The sequence below is a fragment of the Podarcis liolepis genome (genome assembly GCF_965112155.1).
Source record: "Podarcis liolepis genome assembly, chromosome: 4".
Taxonomy (NCBI): domain Eukaryota; kingdom Metazoa; phylum Chordata; class Lepidosauria; order Squamata; family Lacertidae; genus Podarcis; species Podarcis liolepis.
This window is the reverse complement of record NC_139558.1, coordinates 11,723,062-11,749,326: the sequence shown is the minus strand read 5'-3', so window position 1 is coordinate 11,749,326 and position 26,265 is coordinate 11,723,062. Positions and strand designations below refer to the sequence as shown.

At 41.6% G+C, this 26,265-nt stretch overlaps 1 protein-coding gene across 1 annotated transcript; it reads left to right on the top strand.

Annotated features, from left to right (window-relative positions):
- Window positions 1–329: 329 nt before the first annotated feature.
- On the top strand, window positions 330–15,793 carry RAP2A (RAP2A, member of RAS oncogene family). Its single transcript, XM_083500412.1, has 2 exons — window positions 330–722; window positions 15,544–15,793. Exons 1-2 carry the CDS (start codon window positions 409–411, stop codon window positions 15,779–15,781), a joined length of 552 nt encoding a protein of 183 aa, XP_083356538.1. The 5' UTR covers window positions 330–408; the 3' UTR covers window positions 15,782–15,793.
- Window positions 15,794–26,265: the final 10,472 nt, after the last annotated feature.

Below are 26,265 nucleotides of genomic sequence, written 5' to 3'. Positions count from 1 at the left end.
CCCCTGAAAGCGGCGATTGGCGGAGACGGGCGGCTGCCGTGCACGTGACGCGGCGCCCCGGCGCTGCCCGGTTGGTGGTTCCCCTGGTTACGAGGAATGAGGGGGCGGGGCGTCCGCCGCGGCTGGCAGCCGACAGCAGCAACGGGAGCGCCGCCGCCGCATTAGCAGCGGCCCGTGAAGGCGGCGGCCGCGGCGACCGGTAGCGCCGCCCAGGGGCAGCTGCGGCTGCGGGAGCGGCCCACCCGCCTCCTCCCTTCGCGCTCCCTCACAGCCATGGCGGCGCCGGAGGTCGCGGCGGCGGTGGCGGCCGCGGGCGGGTGAGTGAGCGCCCGAGGAAGAGGCGGCGGCGGCGGCGTCTGAGGCGGCCGGTGGGCGAGGCGGTTCGGCGGAGCCCGGCCCGGGAGGAGGATGCGCGAGTACAAGGTGGTGGTTCTGGGCTCGGGCGGGGTGGGGAAGTCGGCGCTGACCGTGCAGTTCGTCACCGGCACCTTCATCGAGAAGTACGACCCCACCATCGAGGACTTCTACCGCAAGGAGATCGAGGTGGACGCCTCGCCCTCCGTGCTGGAGATCCTGGACACGGCCGGCACCGAGCAGTTCGCCTCCATGCGGGACCTGTACATCAAGAACGGGCAGGGCTTCATCCTGGTCTACAGCCTCGTCAACCAGCAGAGCTTCCAGGACATCCGCCCCATGCGAGACCAGATCATCCGCGTCAAGAGGTGAGGATGGGGGCGGTGGGGGGGGAGAGACCCCGCCTTGGCTAGGAGAGACCCCTCGCTTCCCCCCCCAAAAAAAAACCCTCACCCAAATCCCCGTTTTCCTGCCTCTTCTGCGTTTCCCTGTTTCCTCTGCGTTGCTCCCACCTAGTCCTCTTTGCCTGTTGCCCAGCAGTTCTCCTCCTCCTCCTCCTCTTCACTGCTCTGCAGGGAGCTCTCTACCATCCTTGGGGATCCCCTTCCAGGACCGGGGACCCTCATCCAGCACCATTTCCTTCTGCCTTATTCCTCCAGATGGGCCCTTCTGCCCTCGCTTAAGGTGTCAAAACCTACCTGCCCTGGCAGAAAAAAACCCTACCATCCCTCAGACCAATCCCCACATCCTGACTGGTTCAGCTTCACCCCCTCCCTGCCTGCAGGTAGCGCTCTCTAAATACTGCAGGGAGACTTGCCTACCTCTTAACACTCAAACCTGCTTCCCCTGCTTAGTATGTCAACCAATTTCCTGCCCTTTGTGTGCTGCCAGAATGTAATTGCATGCCCAGTTAGTATCCTACACTGCATCCTTCCATGGGAACCTGGTGAGAAATCTTGTCATTCCTGTTCACCCACATTATATATATTTTTTTATCCACATGGCGTCTTACTTCAGATCTATCTGTCCTCTGTGCCCTTGCCTTGCCTATCTTTAATTCTGTTCCCATGCACAGAGCTTTCAGTTCTTCATTCCACCCACTTCTGGAGCTCTGTGTTGCATCTCCCAACAGCCTGCACAACTTCTGCAAGTCCTGACTGCAACATTGGCATATTCACCTCCAGCTTTCTTTAGCTAGGCTTTCAGCATTCATAAACCATGCTGGTTACCTTGCATGTTCCTTAATACACCTTCCTCTTTCCTATGTTTTTGTACATGTGTCTACACATCAACTTGAATATAAAGTACACCTCTTATATCCTGTTCTTGTTGCCTAGATTTCTGCTTTATAGAGGCATTCTCTCTGCCTGTATTGTTGCCTATTCACATGTGCATAACAGATGCCCACCCCTCCAACTATACATCAGACAAGTGGTTTGGGATTTCTGACTTTCTACTTCTGAAAGCAACTTAACTCTGCCTAAAAGCACTAAAAATAATTTTACCCATAGTAAACACTATCTTTCCTTGTAATATTGGAGCCAGTGTCCTGATGGGGGTGTTCCATCTGGCTGGATCAAATTGGGGTGTTTCCTTGATTCTCTGGTTGTTAATTTACTTTTTTTTTTTTGCAAGGTTTAATAAGATGGCATTAGAGAAAAGCTTTACGCTTTGACTCTTCATACTGAAGTCATTCAGGCAAGATCTTTGACATCCTAATCAGCATGAAAAACATATTTCCAGAAGCTGCATCTCTTCAAAAATTTCTGATAATTATTAGTATTAAGGCTGCAGAATTTTTAAATGATAATTGATGTTCCTGTCAGCATCAGCTTATTTCAATGTCCACACGTCTAGATGGATGCCTTAATCTGCTTTAAAATCAGCCCTAAAACGTTAAGTGCTGAAAAGGTTTTGAAGGTCCAACCTTTTGCATTATGATAGAATCTGCTCATGTCTAAATACTGAAAGATTACCCTCTTAAGCCTCTTTGCTGCTATTTCACAGTACTGTACTATGCCCAGTGTGGTTCAAAATGAACAAGAAAGATAACTGTTAAAAAGCAATAAAATACTGCAATAACTTCAAAGTTTGAAACTTGGTAACCAAATGCAAAACATACCTTGGCAGTAAAATAAAAAGGTACAGGCCTTGCAGTTTACCAAAAGCCCAGCCGTTAAAAATGGTGTTGACAAGCTTATGAATGTATATAAGAGTTGTACCTGGTGGGCCTCCTTGGGGAGCAAATTCTGTAGTGCAACTGTAGAGAAGGTCTTGCTTTGGGCATCCTAAATTCTGATTTCACATAGACTCTGAACTCTGGAGAAGAGCAGACAAAATGCCTCTGGGGCAAGAAATACCGTATTTTTCGCTCTATAACACGCACCCGACCATAACACGCACGTAGTTTTTAGAGGAGGAAAATCCATAGGCATGCCACCCGTAGGCATTCCCTCCATAACACGCACAGACATTTTCCCTTACTTTTTAGGAGGAAAAAAGTGAGCGTTATGGTGCAAAAAATACGGTAAATGGAATGAAACAGCTTGTCTTGTTCAAGTGAAGAGCGCACCATACAGTGGGGAGGCAGTAGCACCTGTATTCTCTGCCCCATATAAAGAATTGCATCTGGTTTAAAGGAGCATATTCCCAAACCCTAAGCATGGGGGGTTTTCCTGCCATCCAAGCCTCCTCACAAGAAAGAGTGTTATTTGCCTCATTTGAAAGTGGGCAGGAACAGACAAGTACAGGGGGCTGGAAAACCATGGTCCTTTTCCCTAGAAGTTATAGCATTTATTATATTAACAACAGTAGTTTTAGGCACAATATCGAATCTACTTTAACCCATAGCCTTTAAGCATATGATTGTCATGTCCAGCATAATGTCTCCCATAGCAGCTTTAGGATTGGGAGTGCAGGAGAGGAAAACACAGATATCACAGTATAAAATTCCTTCCTAATCTTAACGCACCATTATTAAGGCACATCTGTAAATGTATTTTTACGTAATTGTGGGGGTTTTTTGGTCCTATGACTCTGCTAGTGATGCTATCTCTGGAATTCATTAATCTCTCCCAGGATATGTTGTGGGATCTATTCCTTGAGGGAAATAGAATTTTAAGCAATAGTAGAAAAATCACAATTAACAACTATTATTGAAATTCCATTGGTGGCAGTACCAGTGGCCATAGTTTTTTTTTCAAACCGCCAAACTGTTCCAATCAGAATAGATGGGCTCTCTTAGTTTATTAAGATGCTATTGCATTATGTTGTTAATGTGACCAGTTGGTGACATTTTATTAATGACTCTTCTGTCCCCTGTCCCAGATCCAGAAATGCAATATATCTTTCCTTAAAGCTTTGTCTTCAACATTCACTAGTAGAAGACATACAACTGGGTTAGTTGTTGTTGTTTTTCCCATGGTTAGAAACATTTTTAGAGACCTAGATAAAAGCAATAACAAGTAAGAACAAAGCAGTTCATGGTGGGGAAAAGATAATCCCTCTATCCCTCTGTTGTTAGGGAAGTGTGCAGAGAAATGATGACCAAATACCTACCAATGTAGCCTGTACTTTACCAGGCTGTGCACCATGCAGAACATCTTTTGCCGTATTCTGAACTCACTTCCTGGTTCTGCTGGAATAAGCACCACCACCATTTTCCTGGGCACCAGAATCCACCCCCAACTGTGTGTGGTCTACTAATGGGCCCACCACCTGGGAATTACAGAGCTAATCTGTACCACTGTTCTTACAAATAAATTTAACCATAGGCTTTCTGTATTTACACGTGAAATACCAATATAGTTACTGATTTTTCATTGTGTGTTTTCTTCTGTTTTCTACAAAATGCTGCTGACCTTGGGATGAGCAGTGGTTTCAGACCAAGGAAGCTTAAGCCATTTATGCTTCTGGTTAAAATGCTATTCTCACCTGCATGTGTGATACCTGGTTCCTTTTCATTCTGTATTTTTGTCCATGTATATCTGATAACTGTTGTAAAGATACATGATCTGTGTTTGACATTTCCACAGTTCCAGTAGAGAACAGAAAGCCATCAATCTGTGGAATTTGTCTGAAATCTTTTGAGGAAATTCTGTGGCTATTTTTTAACTTAGATTATATGCTATTTTTAAAATATAAATTAGCATCAAGTCTCAAAACTTGATAGGATCTGTCATCCTCAAAACTAACCAATCATAGTATATGAGGCAGTGTCAAAATCCAGATGACTGATTACTATTGCTGCTCCCATGTACGCTCATATGCCCCATTCCCCAAATAGGGTGGATATTTTCAAGCAGTATCAACTTAAGAACTCCAGTGAGACTTGTCAAAGGTTCTTGTTAGTAGAACTGAAAAAGCCCACTGCCTGTGCACCGGGCAAGGCAATTACAAACAGGTTGTGACAGTTTCCAGGTCCTTGGTAAAGTGTATAGAACTTGCTATTTTTTGGGTTGTCTTATTACACTACTTGAAATTTTGAAACACAGGTTGCATCACAACAGAACAATGTGTGTCAATAAAGTGAGCTCTACTAGTTACACAGTGCCTTGTTTGCCACCAACTCTAGCTGCCCTCCATTACTTCCTCACAGATGTCATAACAAGAATAATGGGGTTCCTATCTGGATCTGCCAGTTTGCATGCTTCCTTGGGGGAAGTGTTCCTCCTGCTGGCTTGGAGACTTTCCGTGCAATTTGGCAGATACAGAGATCGTATGTGGAATGTCTTCTGCAGCATCCATGTCAGTCTACACATCTTTTAGCAGTAATCATGCTCAAACTACTGTAATAGAATGAACCACAGAACGGACCTTACTGTAAATCTCAGTGCTGATTTCAGGCTAATTCAAGTAATCATTATTCAATGTTAAGATGTGGATTGAGAAGTGTTCGGGTTTCTTGTTTCCAGGCATGTTATGAAATGATCATGAGACTATTTTACCATGTGTTTCCACCCAGTGACCATGATATTAGTGTTTTGGAAACACTACGTAATTTTCATACAGTGAAAAATTACGTAACCGTATATCTAGAGGAGAAAGTTCAAGTTATGTACACTCAGTCCACATCCTGCAACCTGAAGAGAGTCATAAATGTTGGTTCTTGTGCAACTAAATCTCCAAAACCTTGTGCCTTGTCTTTCACGAAACTTGCAAAAAGATTGTCAGTCTTTGAAATATCAACTTCGATGCCAATTGTAGTAAAAAGTAGACATCTCCTGAACCTGTACCTTGTCCTGCTAAAACTACAGATGTAGTATTGTAGTGCCTCCGCCTTTCTTGGCAAGATATCCACCCCTGTAGTCTATAATTGAGCATGCTTAGTTCTGAAGCCGAAGATAGCAAGCCACAGTAACACAGGCAGGAATCTTTTAAAGGAAAAAGCACAACGACAAATTTAGGGCAGAAAATTTAGCCTGGATAGCTCAGATCATAAGAATGCCAAGGTTTCAGGCATTGTTAAGATTGTTTTTGAGCTGACTAGGGATAGCTCAGAGTATGAGACTCTTTATCTCAGGGTTGTGTGTTTGAGCCCCGTGTTGGGCAAAAAGATTCCTATATTGCTTGGAATTTCACTACGTGACCCTTGTGGTCCCTTCCAACTCCACGATTCTATGAATCTATGATATTAGATAAGAATATACATGTGATGTATTTTCATGTTGCAGCATGATCCAGTAAGTGTTTAGGACAGTAATGTGCTCCCCTTCTACAGACTGGAGAAAGTGCTGCTAATTGTGATGTTTTGAAGATTTCACTATGCATTTCCCCCCCTGCAGCTGGAGACTTGCTGGGGCAAAAGCACCTAAGCTGACTCATTTGTGGTCCTACTGTCATTTCAACATTTTATTTTATTTTTAAGAAAGAGCCCTAGTAGCTTCCAGAATACATTCAATGTTCAGCCTATGCTTGGCCCAGTTATTGTCTGAAACCTCCATCATATCTTTATTTTAAATGCCGAAAGGTTCAGAAGTTAGAGATAATGATATTGGGTTGGGACCAGACTAAGTTGAACTTTGTTCTGATGGGTTTCACTAGGAACACAAGGCTGGATCCAAAGTGCATCCGGGGACTTTTTGAAACTGACTTCTCCTGCACAACAGATCACCCTATTTGGCAGGTTCCCTCATTTTCAGGAGACCATTTTGCAAGGTCAACTGCTGTGGGAAGGAGAGGGACACAGAAAGCAGCTTCTGCCAGTCCTATTGTGCACACTAAAACTTTGATCCCGTCCTAAGTCATTACTAACTTTTCCAATGAAATAGGAAACTTGGTTTAACCAAATTTTGGTTAATTAAAATTTTCCTTGAATTCTTTGCAAAATATTTTCTCATTATGGATAATTTATTCTTCCCAACAACTACAGATTTTAAAAAGAAACATACGTTCTAAGTACCTGAAAATTCTATTTTTTATATTCGAATCATTTTTCAATGTCTGTCATTACAGAAATAATAATTCTCAGTTTTAACAACATGGATATTGTTGATTCTAACAGGTTCAAGCCATAGAAACGGTCTTGAGAAATAAATGGAACCCATAATGAAAAGGCGAGTCAACAGTTTTTTGCCAGTACAGGTGACTAATTCACCTAAAGAGCAGGTGACTAATTCAACAAAGGCTAAAAAGGATATACCAGTGTAAGCTTTCAAAAGTTAAAATAGTTTGCTTACAGAAGCACAGATTAAGAAATGTTTTGTAGGAGAAGGAGCAGATATCATTTATAATTACTACGTAGAGTTTGACACATCACTTGCATGCTAGAACAGCGTTTGCAGTGAAACTGGGTTTTAAAATGTTTGTACAGTTATCAGGATAAGATTCCCCCCCCCCCTTAAGGCTTGCACTTTCCCATAAAGGATTTTTGTGGTTCGTTGAGAGGTGTTCCGAACACTATATGGCTTTTTGGCACAGCAGATTAAAATCCTCTTTGCAATGAGGTGTCTGGGAAAGATTGCGTATTTTTCTAGGGAATAAGAAAATATGTTGTTGTAGCTTCAAAGACGTCATCAGAATTCTCAGGCGCTCTGTAATTCCATTTTATATATGGGGTAGTGTGGGACAAAAGGGACATCAGTGTAAGTATATGTATTCTGGATCAGACCCAAGACCTAACTAATGCACCCATTTCTCACAAGGATCAGTCAAATGTCACTAGGAAGTCCACAAATATAATATGAGGGCAATAAGTTGCTCCTGCAATTGTTCCATGGGCACTGGTGTTTAGAGTCGTGCTGCTTCTGGTCTTAGAGGTAACATACAGCAGTAATAATAATAGTAATAGTACAACAACAACAATAATTTTATTATTTATGTGCGGTCCATTTGTGTTGTCCCAGCCACTCTGGGCTGCTCCCAACAAAATATTAAAGAAAAAATCAACTATTTAAAAAAACTTCCCTGAACAGGGCTGCCTAATTCCGTTTTAGAGATATCTGAGTTGATGGACTCCACCCCATAATTTGGCAATGGATTCTTAAATTTTAATTATGTGTTGTGTGAACTAGCACCTTTTTTGCCTGTCCGGAACTTCCCACCATTCGTCTTCGTTGGAGAAACCGAGGCTCCAGTATTTCTGAGAGGTAGAAAAGCACCTCTCTCGAACCACTTTCTCCACATCAGGAATAATTTTATATACCTACGCCATCTACATTTGTATAATGCGAAGCAACAAAAATGGTGAATAGCTGGGTGAATAGTAAGAAGTTGCAACTACAGCCGTACTTTGTTTTGTGACCAGGATCCGTTCCGGAGCCCTAGCCGCTAGCCAAAAAGGACGCAGGGCAAAGCGCCGTGTCTGCGCACACCCACAGAGCAGTTTGCGTTTCTGCGCATGTGCGAGCGGCAAACCCGGAAGTAATCTGTTCCGGTAATTCCGGGTTTGCCGCGGACATTTGCCGGAATGGACACTAGACAAGTTGTTATTGTAAATGACAGCTTTCCTTATGCCTGATTTAGTGCTATGTGGGCTGGCACGATCCAAAGTATCTAGATAGAGCCAAGTTTGGGAAGGCTAGCTTATGCATTAGAACAATGGTTCCCAGTTGGTGGTCCATGGACCCCAGGCGGTCCATGGCACCATTCACATAACCAAAACTACCATAGAGATATCTAAATTTTCAAAGGTAGAGGGTCCATGGCTTGCCTTTGGAAAAACAGTGTATCCACAGTAGGAACCACTGCATTAGAAGTTTGTAGTGGCATTACTTAATCACATAATATGGTGGTTGTAGAGCAGGCATAGGAAAACTCGACCTTCCAGATGTTTTGGGACTACAACTCCCATCATCCCTAGCTAACAGGACCGGTGGGCAGGGGTGATGGGAATTGTAGTCTCAAAACATCTGGAGGACTGAGTTTGCTATACCTGTTGTAGAGCATCCTAGATTTCCATTGATTCCTACATGTTGTTTTATCCTTGGAAAAGATTTGTATACCTAGATCAGCCAGCTGACTCTTCTGCTTGTATCTACAGTGGTACCTCGGGTTAAGTACTTAATTCGTTCCGGAGGTCCGTTCTTAACCTGAAACTGTTCTTAACCTGAAGCACCACTTTAGCTAATGGGGCCTCCTGCTGCCACCGGAGCACGATTTCTGTTCTCATCCTGAAGCAAAGTTCTTAACCCGAGGTACTATTTCTGGGTTAGCAGAGTCTGTAACCTGAAGCGTATGTAACCCAAGGTACCATTGTATTCCCAAGATCACTTTAAAAGTTGTTTGTGCAGAAGTGGCAGCCTTGCACCTTGCAAGAGTTAGGGTTGGGAGCATTAACTGATACACATTGTAAATCATTGTAGTTAAAATGTAGATTTTGGTCTGTCTGATCTATTCTTCAGTTACGATTATCGCATTTGAAAGGTTGCTTTTTGTATGGCCATAATGTTTTCTTGGAAATGAAATATATGGGGCAACAACTGCCATGTTTTGTTTCTACACACTCTGAAATCTCCATATCTAGACTTTGAACAGGGAATGAATCAATGGATTTTATTCACAGTCAGAATTAGTACAATAATTGCAAATAGGAACATTTAAAACTGGAATTTTCTTTCTATATTAATGGAACCCAAACACATCTGCACTTCTGGAAAAAATAATTACTGCAGTAGAAATCCAGGCATTGGTTTTAGGGGGAAATAGTTTCAGCAGTAGACTTTGAATTATATCTGAAATATAACTTAGTTCCAGTTCATCGTAATGGAAAGACACTTTCACTCGGCATGCATAGGTGCTATGTGGAAAATGTTCATTGTACACACAATCAAAATAGTTGGTAGCCTTGAATTTTAGGTACCAAATAACTTGAGTTGGGCAAGTTGCTGAGATCATTCCACTTCTCTGATGTTCTGAGTAATTGCATGGTGAGGGAGGAAGAGGAGACCAGATAATATGGTTCAGATATGAGCTGCCTGATATATGAGAAAATCCTGGATTCCTAAATATTGGCTTCTAGGTCCTAGGAATTTGAAATGTTTTCCCAGCAGTGTTATATTTTAAATAAAAGTTCACTCTAAGGCCAATCCCTCCAGGAAGTGATAGTTGAACTCTTAACTAATAAATATCTACAAATTACATGTCTGGTAGCCAAATTTGCTTTGGCAGCCAAGAAGCTCTGCTCCCATTATGTTAAAGCATTGAAATTCTAAAATTCTGCATCCTTATTTAATGGGGATAATATGCCACCAGTTGGTTAAAGTCTGAAAAAGTAATTCACCTTAATACATTTTCCTGGCATTAAACCTGTAAAAATACATGTCATCTCTGGATAACAATATTATCTATTTCGCTTTTTACTTCTGGCACATGTTTATGTGCCATACAAAATATGGGCCTCTTGGCTTCGTTAGGTGAAATAAAATATGTGTTTGTTTAAAAGTAGACTTCCATGTGCTGATTGTACAGAAGATTCTAGAAACTTTAATATGCCCAAGCAATATTTTCCAGTTGTGGCCTCTCTGTCATTTATGTACCAGAAACTGCTCAGGGAACCCAAGCATATATTGAGAAAGATGTGGGATGTACACTAGAAAAACATTCCTGTTTCATAGCCTAAGATGTGAGCTACATCAGAGAAGGATAAGGAGAATTATGAAAAGGAGTAAAGTTTTTGGCCGGATCAAAGGTGGGGAAATGGTTTGTTGTATGAATGGGTGGGTGGGTGGGTGTGCAGGAGGGGGTAAATTTAAACCGCATTTCCCATTTGTATTCAGGATATTTTGTAAACAAAAGTGCACACTAATTGGCATCATCATAGCAAGCTGACCTACAAATGAACAGAGCTTTTATGCCACCTAGGAGGGTGATGTTAATGCAGCCCATGTATCTTGTGGGCTACGGTATTCCATGGATGGAATCCAAAGGATTTCCTTCCCCTTGATGCTGTTTTCCCAAGAAATATTTAAGACAGCAGCAGTGGTGTTTGTACTGAGGTCTTGCTATAATAGAAATTTAAAAATAAAAAATGAACTTGCATCAATTCAGAATTGTTTTTTTTCTCCTTCAGCCATTTGATTTTTATCAAATGAACCCTCTGCCTGTCTTCTGCAAGAGACATTTTCAGAGACGGATGTTAGTGCAGTGTGCTGGATTTTGAGCCGCTGTTCAGTTGATTTGTGATAGTTTGCTGGTGTTTTGTATGGGGGGGGGGCGGTCCAGAGGATGATGTAATTATTTTGGGGGGGAAATGTCTTTTCTAGAAAGAACCATTGCTCTGGATATTTAGGTTCTAGCTCTGTGCTTCTCACACTTCTTGAGTTGGAGTGCCGGAGGGTTGCCCATCTGGATAAACTCTTTATTGAGTCCCCACTATAGGGTAGAATCCAGAGTGCTGCATGTGAAATCCTACACATGGTCTACGATTGCTGAGGACCTCCATTCCTTCTCCAGGCCTTCAAACCCCTCCAAAAACGTCTTGGGAAATGTGCTTCTTCTCCTTGGTACCTGTGCAGTCAAACACATGGGTCATGTACATACACAGAGCCTCATTCAGGAACATTCTCAAGCTGCCTTAAGAGTTCTGGCAGGTGTCCCACTCCAGAACTTCAAAGATGATTTAAGATCAGATATTCAAGAGGGAAGTTGAATATCCAGTAGTCCCACCCTCCATGTGCACACATCAAGAGATTTTATAGTGGATTATTGAAGCTCAGATATTCATGGGAAATTCAAGGTTTAAAGGAAATGCTATGTCTCTCTATCCCTGAGATTTTGACATAAGACTTAACAGCAAATCATTCTTCAATGAAATGTGTTGTTTTTAAAGGAAAGTCTTATCAATCAACATCTGTGCTGTTGTCAGAATTTTACGTTTAGCTCTTGATAAAAATAAGACTAGTAATTCTCTTAGAGTACATAGCTGATTGGCAGTCTTCAAATGTTGTAATTGTCATTACTAAGTTGGGTTTGCATGCATAGGCAGCAAATATTGTGGTTTAAACATGCTCTGCTCAGTCCTCATGCTACAGCACAATATTTAAATACAGTGGTGCCTCGCAAGACGAAATTACGGTAATTTGTTCCGCGCGTTTTTTCGTCTAGCGAATTTTTCGTCTTGCGAAGCAAGAAATCCCATAGGAATGCATTGAAATTCAATTAATGCATTCCTATGGTCAAAAAAAGTCCAAACAAAGCCAAATTTGGTACAACAAGAGTTTATTAAGTGCTCTTTAAAGTCACACATACTGTAAAGAGCATTTCAAAAATTGAAGGAACAATAAATTAAGTTTCTAAACATGACAGAAAAACATTTAAAAATCAACGAAGTGTACAGTACATTTTCTAAGACTCTGGGGGACAACTCGAAGAAGGTTCCTCTTCTACTCTTTGCTTCTTGCTGAAGAACCCCCTCCCCAACTGTTCCCCCAGCCGCCCACCACACAGAAATTCAAATCCAGATTTTTTTTAAAAAAAAACAGCAGAGTGGCCCAATGGTCACAGAAAATCATAAAAATGCAGGAAAAAAACACACAAGCTTCCAGATTCTTGCAAGCCCCTCCCCAACACCAAGTCCTTGAATTCCAAACACCCCAACCCAAAATCCAAAAACCCCCAAAAAAGTTTTAAAAGTTTAACTACCACACCGCATTCTATGAGTTGCTCCTCGAAGTCAAGTCGCAACTGTATTAACGGTGTTAAGAAAAAGGAAACAAACTTGCAAGATGTTTTCGTTTTTCGTCTTGCGAAGCAAGCCCATAGGGAAATTCGTCTAGCGAAGCAACGCAAAACCGAAAAACCCTTTCGTCTAGCGAGTTTTCCGTCTTGCGAAGCATTCGTCTTGCAGGGCACCACTGTATTGGGGCGAGGGATGGCGATCATAATACCCTGCTTTTCACTGAAGACGAGAGATTGCGTTAGAATCGGTAGACTAATTCAGTATCTGTTAGTTCTCCTCTCTGCTGAAAGCTTCTGTGCATAAAAGGGTTAGAACATTCTTTACTACTTGTAACTATCCAATGTAAAGTAGAGATTCAAAGAAAGCTGGTGATCCTAAAGAAATGCTTCGTATTTGGGGGATGTTCTAAAAAGAGTTGTGTAGTGTACAGTCAAGCATATTTTATGTCTTGCCATCCAGAGTGGCATCGGCTTGGTTCACACAGTGCTAAACCAGATTTAGTAGCAAATCATGGTTAACACTGAGGTGTCTGGCAAGTTATCACTTAAACCTTTGTTTATTGCATTACAGAATTGTTAAAAGCACTAGTGGGAGCAGCCAAGCTTTGCGAGCTGTTTGACATTTTTGATACTCTTCACTCATGGCTCTGTTGCTTTTGGGTAGTGACTGCTCTTTAACCATAGTTAAGAAGGCGGCCCAGATTCACACATAATTCTTAAGCTATCGTTAATGTTAACTAAGGTATATACCAACTATAAACCTTGATGAATGAGCAACCTTTAACCATAGGTAAATTATCATTAAACTGCTGTGCTGGGTTCACACATAACACTAAACTGTAGTTTAATAAGCCATAGTTTAACACATCATGGTTTAGTGTTGTGTGCAGACCAAGCCATTGTGGTTAATGTTAATTATGAATAGTTTCAAACAAGCCAACTTTTAAACCATGGCTACTGAAACTGGCTTATTTAAAGTAACCATTGTCAATGTGAATTGCATTTCTGAGTCTAGAATGACGCAGCAAGTTGTGATAAGTGGAAGCTTCTGAATTTGACTGCATGGGAAGCACTCAAGCTCAAGGTTCACGGCAGCTTGTTCCTCCTTATGCACATTGCAGTACATGGTGGTTTTTAGGTGGTGTTACAAACCAGTGTTCAAAACTTGCCATTTTGCACCTGGATATTGGCCACTTGCAACCAAGTGAAGATTGCCAGGTGTCAGGATGACGCCTGATGTCTCCACCATCTGGAGGTGCATGCCTGCGAATCCTTGGATCTTGCCTGTTTTCACGCACTAACAACACTTCCTTTAGAATGCTATCTGTGATATTTTAACTGCACAAAAGGGACCCTAGTCCAACTGCCTACAATGCAAGAATCCCACCCGCGGCTGTCCCTGGGTGGGCATGAACCACCAACCTTCTGGTTAACAGCAAGGCACACTGACCCATTGTTCCACTTAAGTGGTTGTACTTCAGGGTTAACCGGCCTTTCTTTAAAATACAGCACAACCTCTCCCCTCCATGAGCAACTCGCTTGCCACTGCATGTTGAACATCTGCAAATCCCAAACAAGTGTGAGCATGCAAGGCTTAGGCACCCATAAAAAAGTCTGGTTTTATTATTTCCCCCAATTGCATGTGTTTTGTGTGCATTAAGAAAAAAATGCCATCATTTGTGGTGGAAACATGTAACCTTTGTATACAACTGTGTTGCTAGAAGGAAGTTCGTGTTACAGCTTCTTTTGCCATGGCTCTATTGATTTCTGCATTGCAGCATTACTTTAAAATAAGGATATTTGGTGAAGCATGAATCATAGATGACTACAGATGTAAAATGTCTCCCAACACTTCTGCTTTCTGAAATGCTGCAAGAACACCCTGCACTTTGGTACATTTCAGCACACTGTATCTTTATTCTGGAAGACACATGGAATGGGCTCTTTTCTCTACCCACTTCAAAGATTTCCAGCTTAAAATAATATGTGCACATATTGGGGGTTGGGAACCAACCCTGGATCTCACCGGTTTCTGACAGGTGATTTCTTGGTGCAGTGACAACATTACCAGTGTTAGAAACTCAGATACAGTGGTGCCCCGCAAGACGAATGCCTTGCAAGACGGAAAACTCGCTAGACGAAAGAGTTTTCCGTTTTGGAGGTGCTTCGCAAAACGAATCTCCTATGGGCTTGCTTCGCAAGACGACAATGCCTTGCGAGTTCCTGCTGGTTTTTTTCCCTTTCCCCCCCTTTTTCTAAGCCGCTTATCAACTGATCTGATCAGCAGATAAGCAGCTAAAAGCCGCTAATAGCGCTAAGCCGCTTATCAGCTGATCCGATCAGCAGATAAGCCGCTAAAAGCCCCTAAAAGCCGCTAATAGCGCTAATCCGCTAATCCTTCAATGGGCTTGCTTCGCAAGACAAAAAAACCGCTAGACGAAGAGAATCACAGAACGGATTCTTTTCGTCTTGCGAGGCACCACTGTACATAAGCTAGGCGCCAAATGGCTCCTTAAACCATGGTGTTACAGTTACCAAAGCAGAATGCCTAGATGCCATTTGGAGGCCAGGCAGCTTGAAAGTCATATTTTTTCAATACAACTTTGGGGTTCCTGAAATTCATTCTGATTGGGCAGCTAAAATATAACAGATAGAATTCCACCGGAGGTGTTCCTACTGTGTGAAAACAGGGAAGAGAGTAGGTGCAAGGAGGAATAGAGAAAAGTGTGGGCATAAATGGCCAAACCACTTTCCTCATGTGAACCAAGCTATCCCCCCCTTTCTCTCCCCCCCCCACCTTATTGAAGCTTTTTAGAGACAAACATGTGGGAAAGTACTAACATTTCAGTAGATGGTTATATACTGGTGAACATTCTGTTCTTCATTTTGAAACATCATGTGAAGCAACGCTGAAAGTAGCTAGAAAACTGGGCTAAAGATTCCCAAAATGAGCCACATTGCCAAATCTTCATTGTACCGTTTTTCAAATCCAAGATTCTGTATCAGTATATTAGGCATTATTGTTTTCCTTAAGATTGCAAAGGGCTTCAACCTTGTTTTTGTATCCAATTGCAGGTATGAGAAGGTGCCTGTAATCCTGGTTGGAAATAAAGTGGACCTGGAGAGTGAGAGGGAAGTTTCGTCAAATGAAGGCAGAGCCCTGGCTGAAGAATGGGGCTGTCCTTTTATGGAGACTTCTGCCAAAAGTAAAACAATGGTGGATGAACTCTTTGCAGAGATTGTCAGACAGATGAACTATGCCTCTCAGCCAGATAAAGATGATCCATGCTGTTCTGCATGTAATATACAATAGCATTCCAAATGATGGAATTGGACCTGATTTGCTGTATTTTTGGTAAGATGATACAACTGACTACTTCGCTTCGTGGTTTAAAATTGGGTCTCGGGGGATAAATCCAAAGTGGAGTAGCGGCATTAACTGCAAGCGGAACATTGAAGTTGATCAGTTTAGTGAAATAATTTGGGATAAGCTTCTACAGTTCACTTGCCTGCAGCACACCAGATCTGTGACACAGCCAACAGATTTACAGGGTGAGCACAAACAGTGTATGTTGGCAACAGTGTATGTTAGCTTTGTCAGACAACAGCTGCTGCTTTAAGTTGTTGTTGATGGTGAATGGGAGAGCACCAGCAAAGACACTTTGCACTCTACATATTCTCCACTGATAAATACAGGTTAACAAAGTGTATGTGTCTGCATATTGAATTTCAGGACTTGTCACTTGTGGCCAAGTTTACTCAGTCAAATATGCTAATTCCATCTTTGACACAAGCGTTAGTAGGATTATTGGCAAGTTGATGTAGTTGGTCCCCCGACCCCCTTTAAATTTGATTCTTTTCTATTATCCCATCATGCGAAAAGGAAAATATTCCACCTGTACTTGAAAGTAAAGAGAGGAGCTCTGAAAAATCAACGGCTTGTGAAGAGAATAGTGGGACACTGGAATGTGTTAAATATTCTGCATTGGTATTCAGAAATGGTGGATTGCTTTGGATGCTGTTCAGTCAAGAAACCAAACAACCCTCTGTTTACAAAGTGGGAAATGTCTTCATCTCTTTACTGAAACAGGAAGAAGCAACTGTGATGGGGGTAAAAAATTGCTTAGCCTTACTAACAAGGAAATTTTAGCACATTAACAAGTACCACCTTGTAAGGAAAATGAAGCCATGTTGTATCCAGATGTTCCTTTTGCAGAAACCTCATGGGGACTGTCTGAGCATCCTGCATTTTTAAGTTTAAGGATACCAGTTTATTTCTTGCCTTTAAGGGCTACGTCTTTGATGTGATACCTATGGAATTCAAATTTGCTATTTTATAGCTTTACTATTGGCAACTGGTTGATTGAATTAACTGTGCAAGTTACTTAGACTCAGAAGTTGAATACACAGTGTTGTAATTCCATAGATGAGCAAGGAGAAGGTTCTTGTCTTCAGTTGCCTAACATGCTAAGTCAGGTGCTGCCATACAGTGATCCTGTTGCCCTGGTTATTGCCGTGACAAATAGTGAGTGAAACATTGTTTTGAAATGGTGCTCAGCCTCTGGTCTTAATTTTCATAGCAGTGGAATACTTATAATTTGCATGACTTTAACAGCACCAGTTATATCTATTCTGATGTTTTACAATCAAGGAAGTTTCCAATCAGAATGTCTAAGTTTGAAATGCTGGAGTGATCATGTTGAGCTGGACCTTTATGGATGATTTTGGCCTTCAAAATGCAATATCACTGAGCCTGTGGTCCAAATACCACCCCACAGTTTGGTTTTGCAGTCTTGTGGAGTAGCTGTGTAGTTTCTTGTGTAGACGAGTGGAGAGGCCCGTATGTGTCTTGTGTGCGTGTCGGTGGGTGAGTGTGTGACTTTTTACAAATGCTGTAATGAACTTGAGTTCTGAGATGTTTGCCTCCATCAGCAGAAAAACAACCTGCAATCTAAAGTGTGTCTAAAGAAACTGAATTCAGAAGCATTTTTTAAAAAGAAATATTGGCAACACTGGGCCACTTTATTTCTGACACTGCGGAACACGTTTAGTTTAGTTCACTTTCTAACAGTTTAAGAAAAATGATGGATGATTATAGGCCACTATTGCCTTAGTCCTTGCATGGTTTTTTCTTTAAATCAAAAACGCAAAGAGTGTAATGCTAAACATGAGGTCCCACTCGAAAAATGTAGCTCCTTCCCAAGCAGCTTGCACAGCCTACGGGGTTGTGGCACTTAATGCATAAGCGCATTGATAGCTTGCATGCGGAGAGGGGAACCGTCATGAGTTCATGGTCCCTAAAAGGTTTCAGAAGGAATTGCTTTGTCTCTTAGGAAAATAACCAGCTTTACCATTGAAATAAATGAGATGGACAGATATAACCTAAACATTGATTACCTTTTTTGCTTATTCCAAACATGGTTCCTGTCTTGCATGCCAAGTAGTTTATGCAGTCATAACAGTGACACAGGTAAGATGACTGAAAGACATAAATAGCATTTTTGGTAAAAATAATAATAATGGGCATGCTTTTAATGTGGAAGTCATTGCATAATGTGGTGGATTTGAACAGAAAAGTACTTCCTTGATAATGCTTATTGCTGTATTTTAGAGACAAAGCATTGTGTATTCCCACAAATTGTAACAGTTTTATGTGATGTGTAATTCTAAAGAGGCATACTGTGTGCTGCTTGGGTTCTGCTTACATGGTTATAGTGCCCAACCTGGTGCCCGCCAGATGTTTTGGACTACAAATCCCATGATTCCCAGCCAATATGGCCAGCGGTAAGAGAAAATGGGAGTTGTTGTTCAGAACTTCCGGAGGACACCACGCTGGGGAAATCTACTATAGTGGGACATTAAAGGATGGACTTGGCTAAAATATTTTAAATTGGCAGGAGAGCTGCAGTTACTTACATTGACATGGGGTTTCGCCCCCATGTCATGTGTTTAGGCCAGCAGAGTGAGTCACAGGTCAAATGGGTGTCTTGTGTCACCAGTTATCTAGTGCCAATTCAAGAGGTGCCATTGCTCCTGTGTTGATTTCTCCCTCCCCTCTTTCTAGCCTATTCCAGTGAGGGGCTTCTCCTGGACATGTCTCCGTTGCATCAAGATTTTATCCCTGCCCCACCGCTGGCTGACACTGAAGTTGTGCTTAGAATTAAGTCAGGCGATTGCCACCCCCCTCTGACCCAGACCACTTGGCATTCCTAGACCCATGCCGCTGGGTTAGTCACACTCTTCAAGTATAGACCCTGTAACTTCCTGAAACATATCGCAGTGGTAGCACTCCCTCATGTATAAATGCGCACTAGGGGCGCACTGGCATGCACCAGTGCCATTATACTTATTGGGAGTAGCTCGTTAAGGATGACTGCTTATTTTTGTATCCCGATCAGATTCCAATGGTAGTAATTTTTTGGGGGGGTATAACATGCCTTAAAATATTATAATTTAATCCAAAGACCTACTATTCTTTAGCTTTTCTTATAGAGCTTTGTATTTTTCTGCAGCTGGCATTTTTAAGTTTATATTGTCATATAAATGGTTGTAACTTCTTTTGAAAATAGAAGGGGAAAATAATTCCTCCTTTGCCCTCTGCAAACGTTAATCGAACCAGCATAAGTTCTAAAGGTTTTGTGGTTTGTTTCTTTCTTTAGGTAAGGTAACCCCCCCCCCCGCCCGCCCGCCACCCCCAGCAAATATTCATAGCAGCTTTTCAGGACTTTTTCTTCTGATAGGACCAACAATGGAACAGTCCTTTTACCTACACTCCTAATTCTAAAATTGCCATTAATGTCTGTGGGAAAATGTACTGGTATTTACTTTTCTATGTAACACATGCTGCCTACTGTCATCTTAGGGTGGAGGGATGCATGAGTTTTCACCAGTGTGCAGTTGAAGCACCACTTGGACTGTAATTACAAAACTCCATGACAAAGCAAATTTGGCAGCTGCAGGAATTCTAATGTGCATTATTCCTCTGTCAGTTCTTGATCGAGGTTTCCAGAAATGATTGCAGTGTGTTTTTGAAAACTAGGCTTAACCATTGACAATTTGGGATTTCCTAGAGTCGAATAAAGATATTTAACAGTTGATTGTTGAGCTCTGTTACAACTGATAACTGGAAAAAAAATGCAGCAAGTTTTATAAGGTGTCAGTTGTTTAAATCATGATGTTTCAAAATAAATCAAATTGTACATAGAACTCAATGCAAACTCAGCAGTTGTATTTGGAGTTAAATTATTTTAACAAATAAATTTATTTAATGAAACGTCTGTTGGGGTTCTTTGCACCATTCACTTCCTTCTTTTCTAGCGGAAATAAAAAAATACAAATCAAAGAGTGACATTCTTTACTATACTCGGCTTGTTCAGAATGCAGCTAGCTCTCGTCTGTCCTAGAAAGGAGCACATTTGCCCTATATTTTTGGTGAGTGGAATTCAAAGTAGATCATTTTGGTAATGCTTTTGTAAGGCATCATATTTCCAAGCACAAAAGGTTGAACTAAAATATCAGCAGTGCACAAAGGGTAATAAAACAGTCCACATACTGATATCAGCCAAGCCTTGATTTAAAAAGAAATGATGCGCATCAAATCCACTATTTCTAGATGGTTACCTTTTGGGGAGCTTCTGTTGCAGTGCGCAATGGTACAGTTAGCTTGGACCTGACAGTACAGTTTCCACAGTGGTAGTGCTAATGTTAACACGATTGTTCCAGCCAACTGACATTGATTAGCAGTTGCATTGTAGTCATGCCAGTATGGATGAAATACCTCATTGTGTAAGATAGCAATGAGTATTGGGTGGTTTTTGTTTCGAAGCCATGCGGGCACTCAGGTGCCAAACACTAGAGGCTGGCACACATTGTGAGAACGATGTATTCCATGGCTAGGGCTGTGGAGATTGACAAATGCTGCTAATTGTACACAGCCGTCAGCTGGTCTTGCTACTGATAACTGGCCCATTCATTCTACAGTATAGGCCCATTTCCACTGCAGTTTTGGCCCAAGTCCTTTCGGAGGCCTCTGGTAGCATTCCACGCATTTAGCAATATATGTGTGTGTTTTGCAAATGAGAGTTACTATATAGGGTCCTGCAGACTACGAGTTCTTGTCTCCTCTCATCCTCCCCCTGCCCATGAGGTTTAACATTTTTATAAAGTCTCCAAGAATGCTTTTTCAACAAAAAAATTAAATGGTACACGTTAGTTTACAGCAATTTAAAAAAAAAGCATAATGAAACCGCATATTACTGTTAAAGTGTTTTCTTCAATGAAAAATGTCAAAATAAAATCTCTATAGCTGTTTGATCTTCTACTGATTTGTAAATCAAGGGATTATTGACATTTGATTTTAATATTTTCCCATGTATTCCAGAAAATAAAATTTTAAACCCCCCCTTTCAAGCTTCATAGTGCATCAACCAATCCAGCGAATGACCTATTTGTTGCCTTCTAATTGATGCACCTTTAAATATTGCACAGGCATCTACAGAGAACTCAATGGATTGCTTGCTTATAGGACTTCCTTTCTGATCTGATAGAGTTGTGCCAATCACAATCAGTAAATTGCAATGTGTTAAGCTGAATTACTGGTTTGGTATTTTACATCGTGATACTCACATGGTGATTGCTGCATTGGGGCATCACAATGGTCCTATTCAAATAATTATGTTGCATTCTCCACTGAGCAGGGAGTTGGCTGGATGACTTCTAAGGTCCCTTATAACTCCATGATTTTAAGATTCCTTAGTGATCATTGTTACTGAAAACCCATTTCTCTTGTCAGGACTGAATTTTGATCTGTTTTCTAATTATTTTGTATCTGTTTTTATAGTGTTGCAAACTTTACAGTTATAAAAATTAAACAATGGTTTATGCATTTAGTTGGCTGGGGTGTGTTTACAGATACCCCTAAATTTATATTCTGCTATTTATCAAAATTTCTAAACGCCTATGAAACCGAAGGCTGGGTTGAAATCTCCCCTTCCCAGGTGTTGAATATATTCTTATGAAAGCAGCCAAGTTTCTGCTGTTTGGGGAACAGGATAAATTTCTGTATTTTTTAGGGTGTTGCCGCTAACCTTACTGGTTGTCGCCGTGAAGTGTGGGTAACAGGAAGCTATAGAGAAAGTCGCGTGCCACTTCCTACTGCCAAACGTGGAATGGCTTGGGAGCGGCATTCTGCAATGTGGCATTGGTGACCCTGTGAAAAAAGCAATGAGCCAGGAATGCCAAAAACCCCTCCTGAAAAAGTTTAAGACATTTATTTCCCTCCCCTCATGAATTTGCAGGGGGAGTTCATCCCCCCACCTTAACAAATAGTGAAAAAAAGAAATTTTGGGGACAGTTCTAATAAAAACCTCAAATGTCAGGCACAGTCGTCACTGCTTCTACCTTCTTGCACTCAGGAGTGGATACTTCTTCTAAGCCTGCTGCCAAATGTGTGTTATCTAAAATATGCTTTCTTCAATTCAAGGTCTTGTTTTATTCATATGCAAATGTGTTCACATTTAATTCGATTAAAAGTCACAACCAGCTAATTCATTATCTCTTTAGTTGGGTGACAGCCTCACTCTGAAGGTAAATTACCATTGAGACTGTCAGAGAAGGACTTTATCTTGGAGATGGAAATGCAAAACCCTGGATGGCGACTGTTTCCAGTTAGGAGAAGGTAAACTAAAACAAGATGTGACAGTTCTGCATTTTAGGGAGGATGTGTCTTGGAAGGGCTGGTGGTTGGTTTGGTTTTTTTTGCATTGATGCTTTCACAACAATAACATCTTTAACATTTAGTTTGTTTATTCAGTATGGCGTTTCATCCCTATCTTGGTTCTGAACAGATCCCTTGAATACTGTGCTTGCTAGCCTACATCATCTGCCTTGTGGAGGTCACCCAGTAATAATGTGTTGATTTGGATCCAAACAATTGTGTGCAGGATTCTGCTTCTATGCTAGCATTTTTATTAGATTTTCCATTCCTTTAAGCCATCTACCTAAGTAGTCCTAAAACAAAAGTAAATAATTAGATTGCAAGTAAAAAGAAAATATTGGACCCAAGCTTTTCAGCAATACTAGGCTGATATAACTGATGAATGGCCAATCTCTAAGATACTAGAACAGGATCCCTGCATATCTGTGTTGTACTTTCCTTGAGAGCCTCAAGGAAATCTAATACAGTGGTGCCCCGCAAGATGAATGCCTCGCAAGACGAAAAACTCGCTAGACGAAAGGGTTTTGCGGTTTTTGAGCTGCTTCGCAAGACGAATTTCCGTATGGGCTTGCTTTGCAAGACGAAAACATCTTGCGTTTTTTGCAAGTTTGTTTCCTTTTTCTTAACACCGTTAATACAGTTGCGACTTGACTTCGAGGAGCAACTCATAGAACGCGGTGTGGTAGCCTTTTTTGAGGTTTTTGGTGATTTTTGAAGCTTTTCCAAAACTTTTCCGACACCGTGCTTCGCAAGACGAAAAATTCGCTAGACGAAAAAACTCACGGAACGAATTAATTTCGTCTTGCGAGGCACCACTGTACAAGAAATAAAACAGAACATGATAAATGGATATATTATCAATACTTCATAAAATTAGAATATTCGAAGAGAGCATAAATCAGCTTTAATGCAGAGACAGCATCGTCTAACAATAAAATTGTAACATTAAAAAGTCTAATGTCTTGCAAAGGGATCCACGGGTAGCATTTTAGTTTCCCAGCCACTCAGTAGGAAACTGGTTTTGACTGTTTCATTGTTGTGCATGGAAATCAAATCTTCAAGAAATCTGGCTGCATAGGTTTGATGTATTGGTGTTGGAATTTCTGAGCTGCGTTGGTCTTTCAAGCACAGGGCTGGCCCAAGGGCAAAATGGTGCCCTCTCTCCATTTTACATATACAATGGTACCTCAGGTTAAGAACTTAATTCGTTCTGGAGATCCATTCTTAACCTGAAACTGTTCTTAACCTGAAGCACCACTTTAGCTAATGGGGCCTCCTGCTGCCGTCGTGCAAATTCTGTTCTCATCCTGAAGCAAAGTTCTTAACCCGAGGTACCATTTCTGGGTTAGTGGAGTCTGTAACCTGAAGCGTCTGTAACCTGAGGTACCAGTGTAGAAGACACACGAAAGCTAGTGACAAGATAGTAACCTCTTATGCAAGTAGATAATTTTAGTTGGCCTTTTCTGAATCCAAGTACCCAAAGACGCTCAAGTTATTTCGGCACCTGGGCCAGAAAATCCCCTCAAGCACTCCTCCCCTCTAGAAATAAGAATAATAATCAATTGAACGATTTTGCTGCCCTTTCATGATGACCAAAATCAGCTGCCTGAACCAGTTGCCTGATGGTAGGGCTGACCTTGCCAAGGTTATCCCTTGACATTATGCATTTTGATGACTGAGGCTGCAGGGAGAGGGTGAGGACTTAGTTGACATGCCACAACCTTGTGGATCACAGTGCCTGGAACCACCTAAGTGCTATTAACTCATTCTCCCGTCCCCGAAATGTCCATTGGGCGAGTGGGAGAGTTGGCCCCTTATCCCCCACCATTTTGTAATACTTCTGCCTGTTGGCGGTTGAACTTCTGCAGCACAAAGCCTTTTCTCTTGCATACGTTTTCCATGCATGATCTACAACTCTGGAAAATCAGGCTTCTAAATGGTGCAGACTGTCTACTGGAATCCAGCAGGTTCCCTGCTGTAGGCATTCAGCACCCAACACATGGGTGGGTGCAGAAGCAACAGTAACAGGGATGTGCAGGCAGATTCATCCCCACTCTTTCCCCTTGCCCAATAGTAATCGGATGGGGGAGAGTGGAAGGTGGAGAAGAATAAACAAGGCTCCTGGAAATGTAATTGAGGTGCATTGGGTTGGGCTCTGCTTTGATTTTCACGCTTTGGGTTATTGAGGTCAACCGTAGAAGCTACCAGCAGCCACAAGTCTAGATTTGTTCGTGGAAGCTTTAACATATGCGTCCTCAAAAGTAATATTTAATGTTATTTTACAGGCACACGGGACTATGCCAGTGCTGTTTAGCCAGTTACACAAGTAGAAAGACATTGTGTAGCAATGATGCCCCTGAAACCTGTTTTGTCAAGGTGGAGCACTTGTAAGGTGTCAGCTGAGAAATCAAAGTCTTAACTTGCAAACTCTGTTCCAAAGCCAAAACACAGTCCGTTTCTAGCATGTCTCTTTACATGGAAAGGATACCTGTGCTTAAATTAGTTTGGTAAAACTGAAATTGTGACCCCAAATAATCAGGCAACATGATTTAGAAGAGTACCCTCCCTTCTCTCACACAGGAAAGATGCTTCTTCTAAGACAGGATCTGGGAAACAAATATCGCATTAAAACATTTTTTAAAATTAAAACATTTAATGTTTTTAAGACATTTTTAAAAATTATAATTTTATGCAAATTTATCCACTGATTAATTCCAATTCATGTGATTAAGATTTCTTAAATACAGTATCTGATACCATGGCGGCATGTAACCTGGATCAAAGAAACTCGTTCTCTGTTCAGATTGACCATAACAAATCATACACAAATCATGAAGAGGCAAAGAAAACTGTTTGACAACCCAGTCCTATTGCTTGATGAGTTTTTAACCGCTGCACCCAAAACAGGGGAGTTGTAACAATAAAAGCTTCATTTTAACCCAGGCAAATTAGCCAGACATTCTTCTTTCAACTCACCTTAAAGAGCCTTACAACAACACTGATTAACTGAGGTCCTCTGGTTCATTTATCAGCTACTCTCAGTTCTTGGTCTGATTAATGATTGGGGAACATGTGGTACCTTAGATGCTGTTGAACCCCAGTTCCCATCAGTTCCAGCTCACATGGTCAGAGATGGTAGGGGGCTCCAGCAAGAGCTAGAGAGCCCAGGTTTCTCATCCACTTCTTAGTATCTCCTTTAAGAGAGTGGTCCATCCAACAGCAGGTGACGTGGTGGGGTTCAACCACTCACCCATCTTCCCACCAGCTAAGCCCCTAATGAATACTGGGACAGAGGAAGAAGGACGAAGAGGCCACAAGGTTGGTGCAGCGCAAACATGCCAGCAGGATTGGTGGAGCCAGATTGGCTCCACCAGCACATTTGCACTGTGCTGACCTCATGGCCCCTCATTCTCCCCTTCCTCTCTGTCCTTTTATGAAGCTGCGACTCAGCTGGCAGGAGATCGTTTTGGATCCTGCACTTAGTAGCTTCTGCAGAAAAACACAGGCAGTGTTGATGAGGCTACCCAAGGGAATTATTTTAAAAATATTTTAGGACCTTGCAAACAGAGGGCAATTAGTATGTTGTCAACAATTTTCGTTAAAAAAATTAATGCACAAACTGAAGACTATTCTTTGTACATCTTGGAAGTGTTGAACTTGTATGGCAAGTCCTTTGAATGAGAGTACTTCTGTAAAAACCTAACTCTTAAAGCTACTAAAAGACAAATTGTTTTCCTTGAAGAAGTAATATTTGAGGCATCTTTCTGAGCGTCATCTTGTTTTGTCTTATATTATCTAATTGCAAGAATGTTTTCAGATGGATTAATTAATTACATGGCACTGTACCCCTTGACCTCTTGTAAAAATGTCCCAAACTTCCTTTTTTGTTTCTTCAGCTTTGCCTAAATTCTGATAATTAAGAATAATTAGCAATCTGTCTTTTTTGCTAACTACTAGGATCCTGGATGTTCTGAGCATGTTCGCTAACAATTAATTAAGTACAGTGGTACCTCGGGTTAAGAACTTAATTCGTTTTGGAGGTCTGTTCTTAACCTGAAACTATTCTTAACCTGAAGTACCAC

What these genes read in the sequence shown, in the direction of transcription:
- RAP2A (XM_083500412.1), top strand. Translation starts at nt 409, where the DNA reads ATGCGCGAGTACAAGGTGGTGGTTCTGGGCTCGGGCGGGGTGGGGAAG. An exon ending in CAGATCATCCGCGTCAAGAG is followed by an intron (nt 723 to 15,543) that starts GTGAGGATGGGG and finishes ATCCAATTGCAG; the next exon opens with GTATGAGAAGGTGCCTGTAA.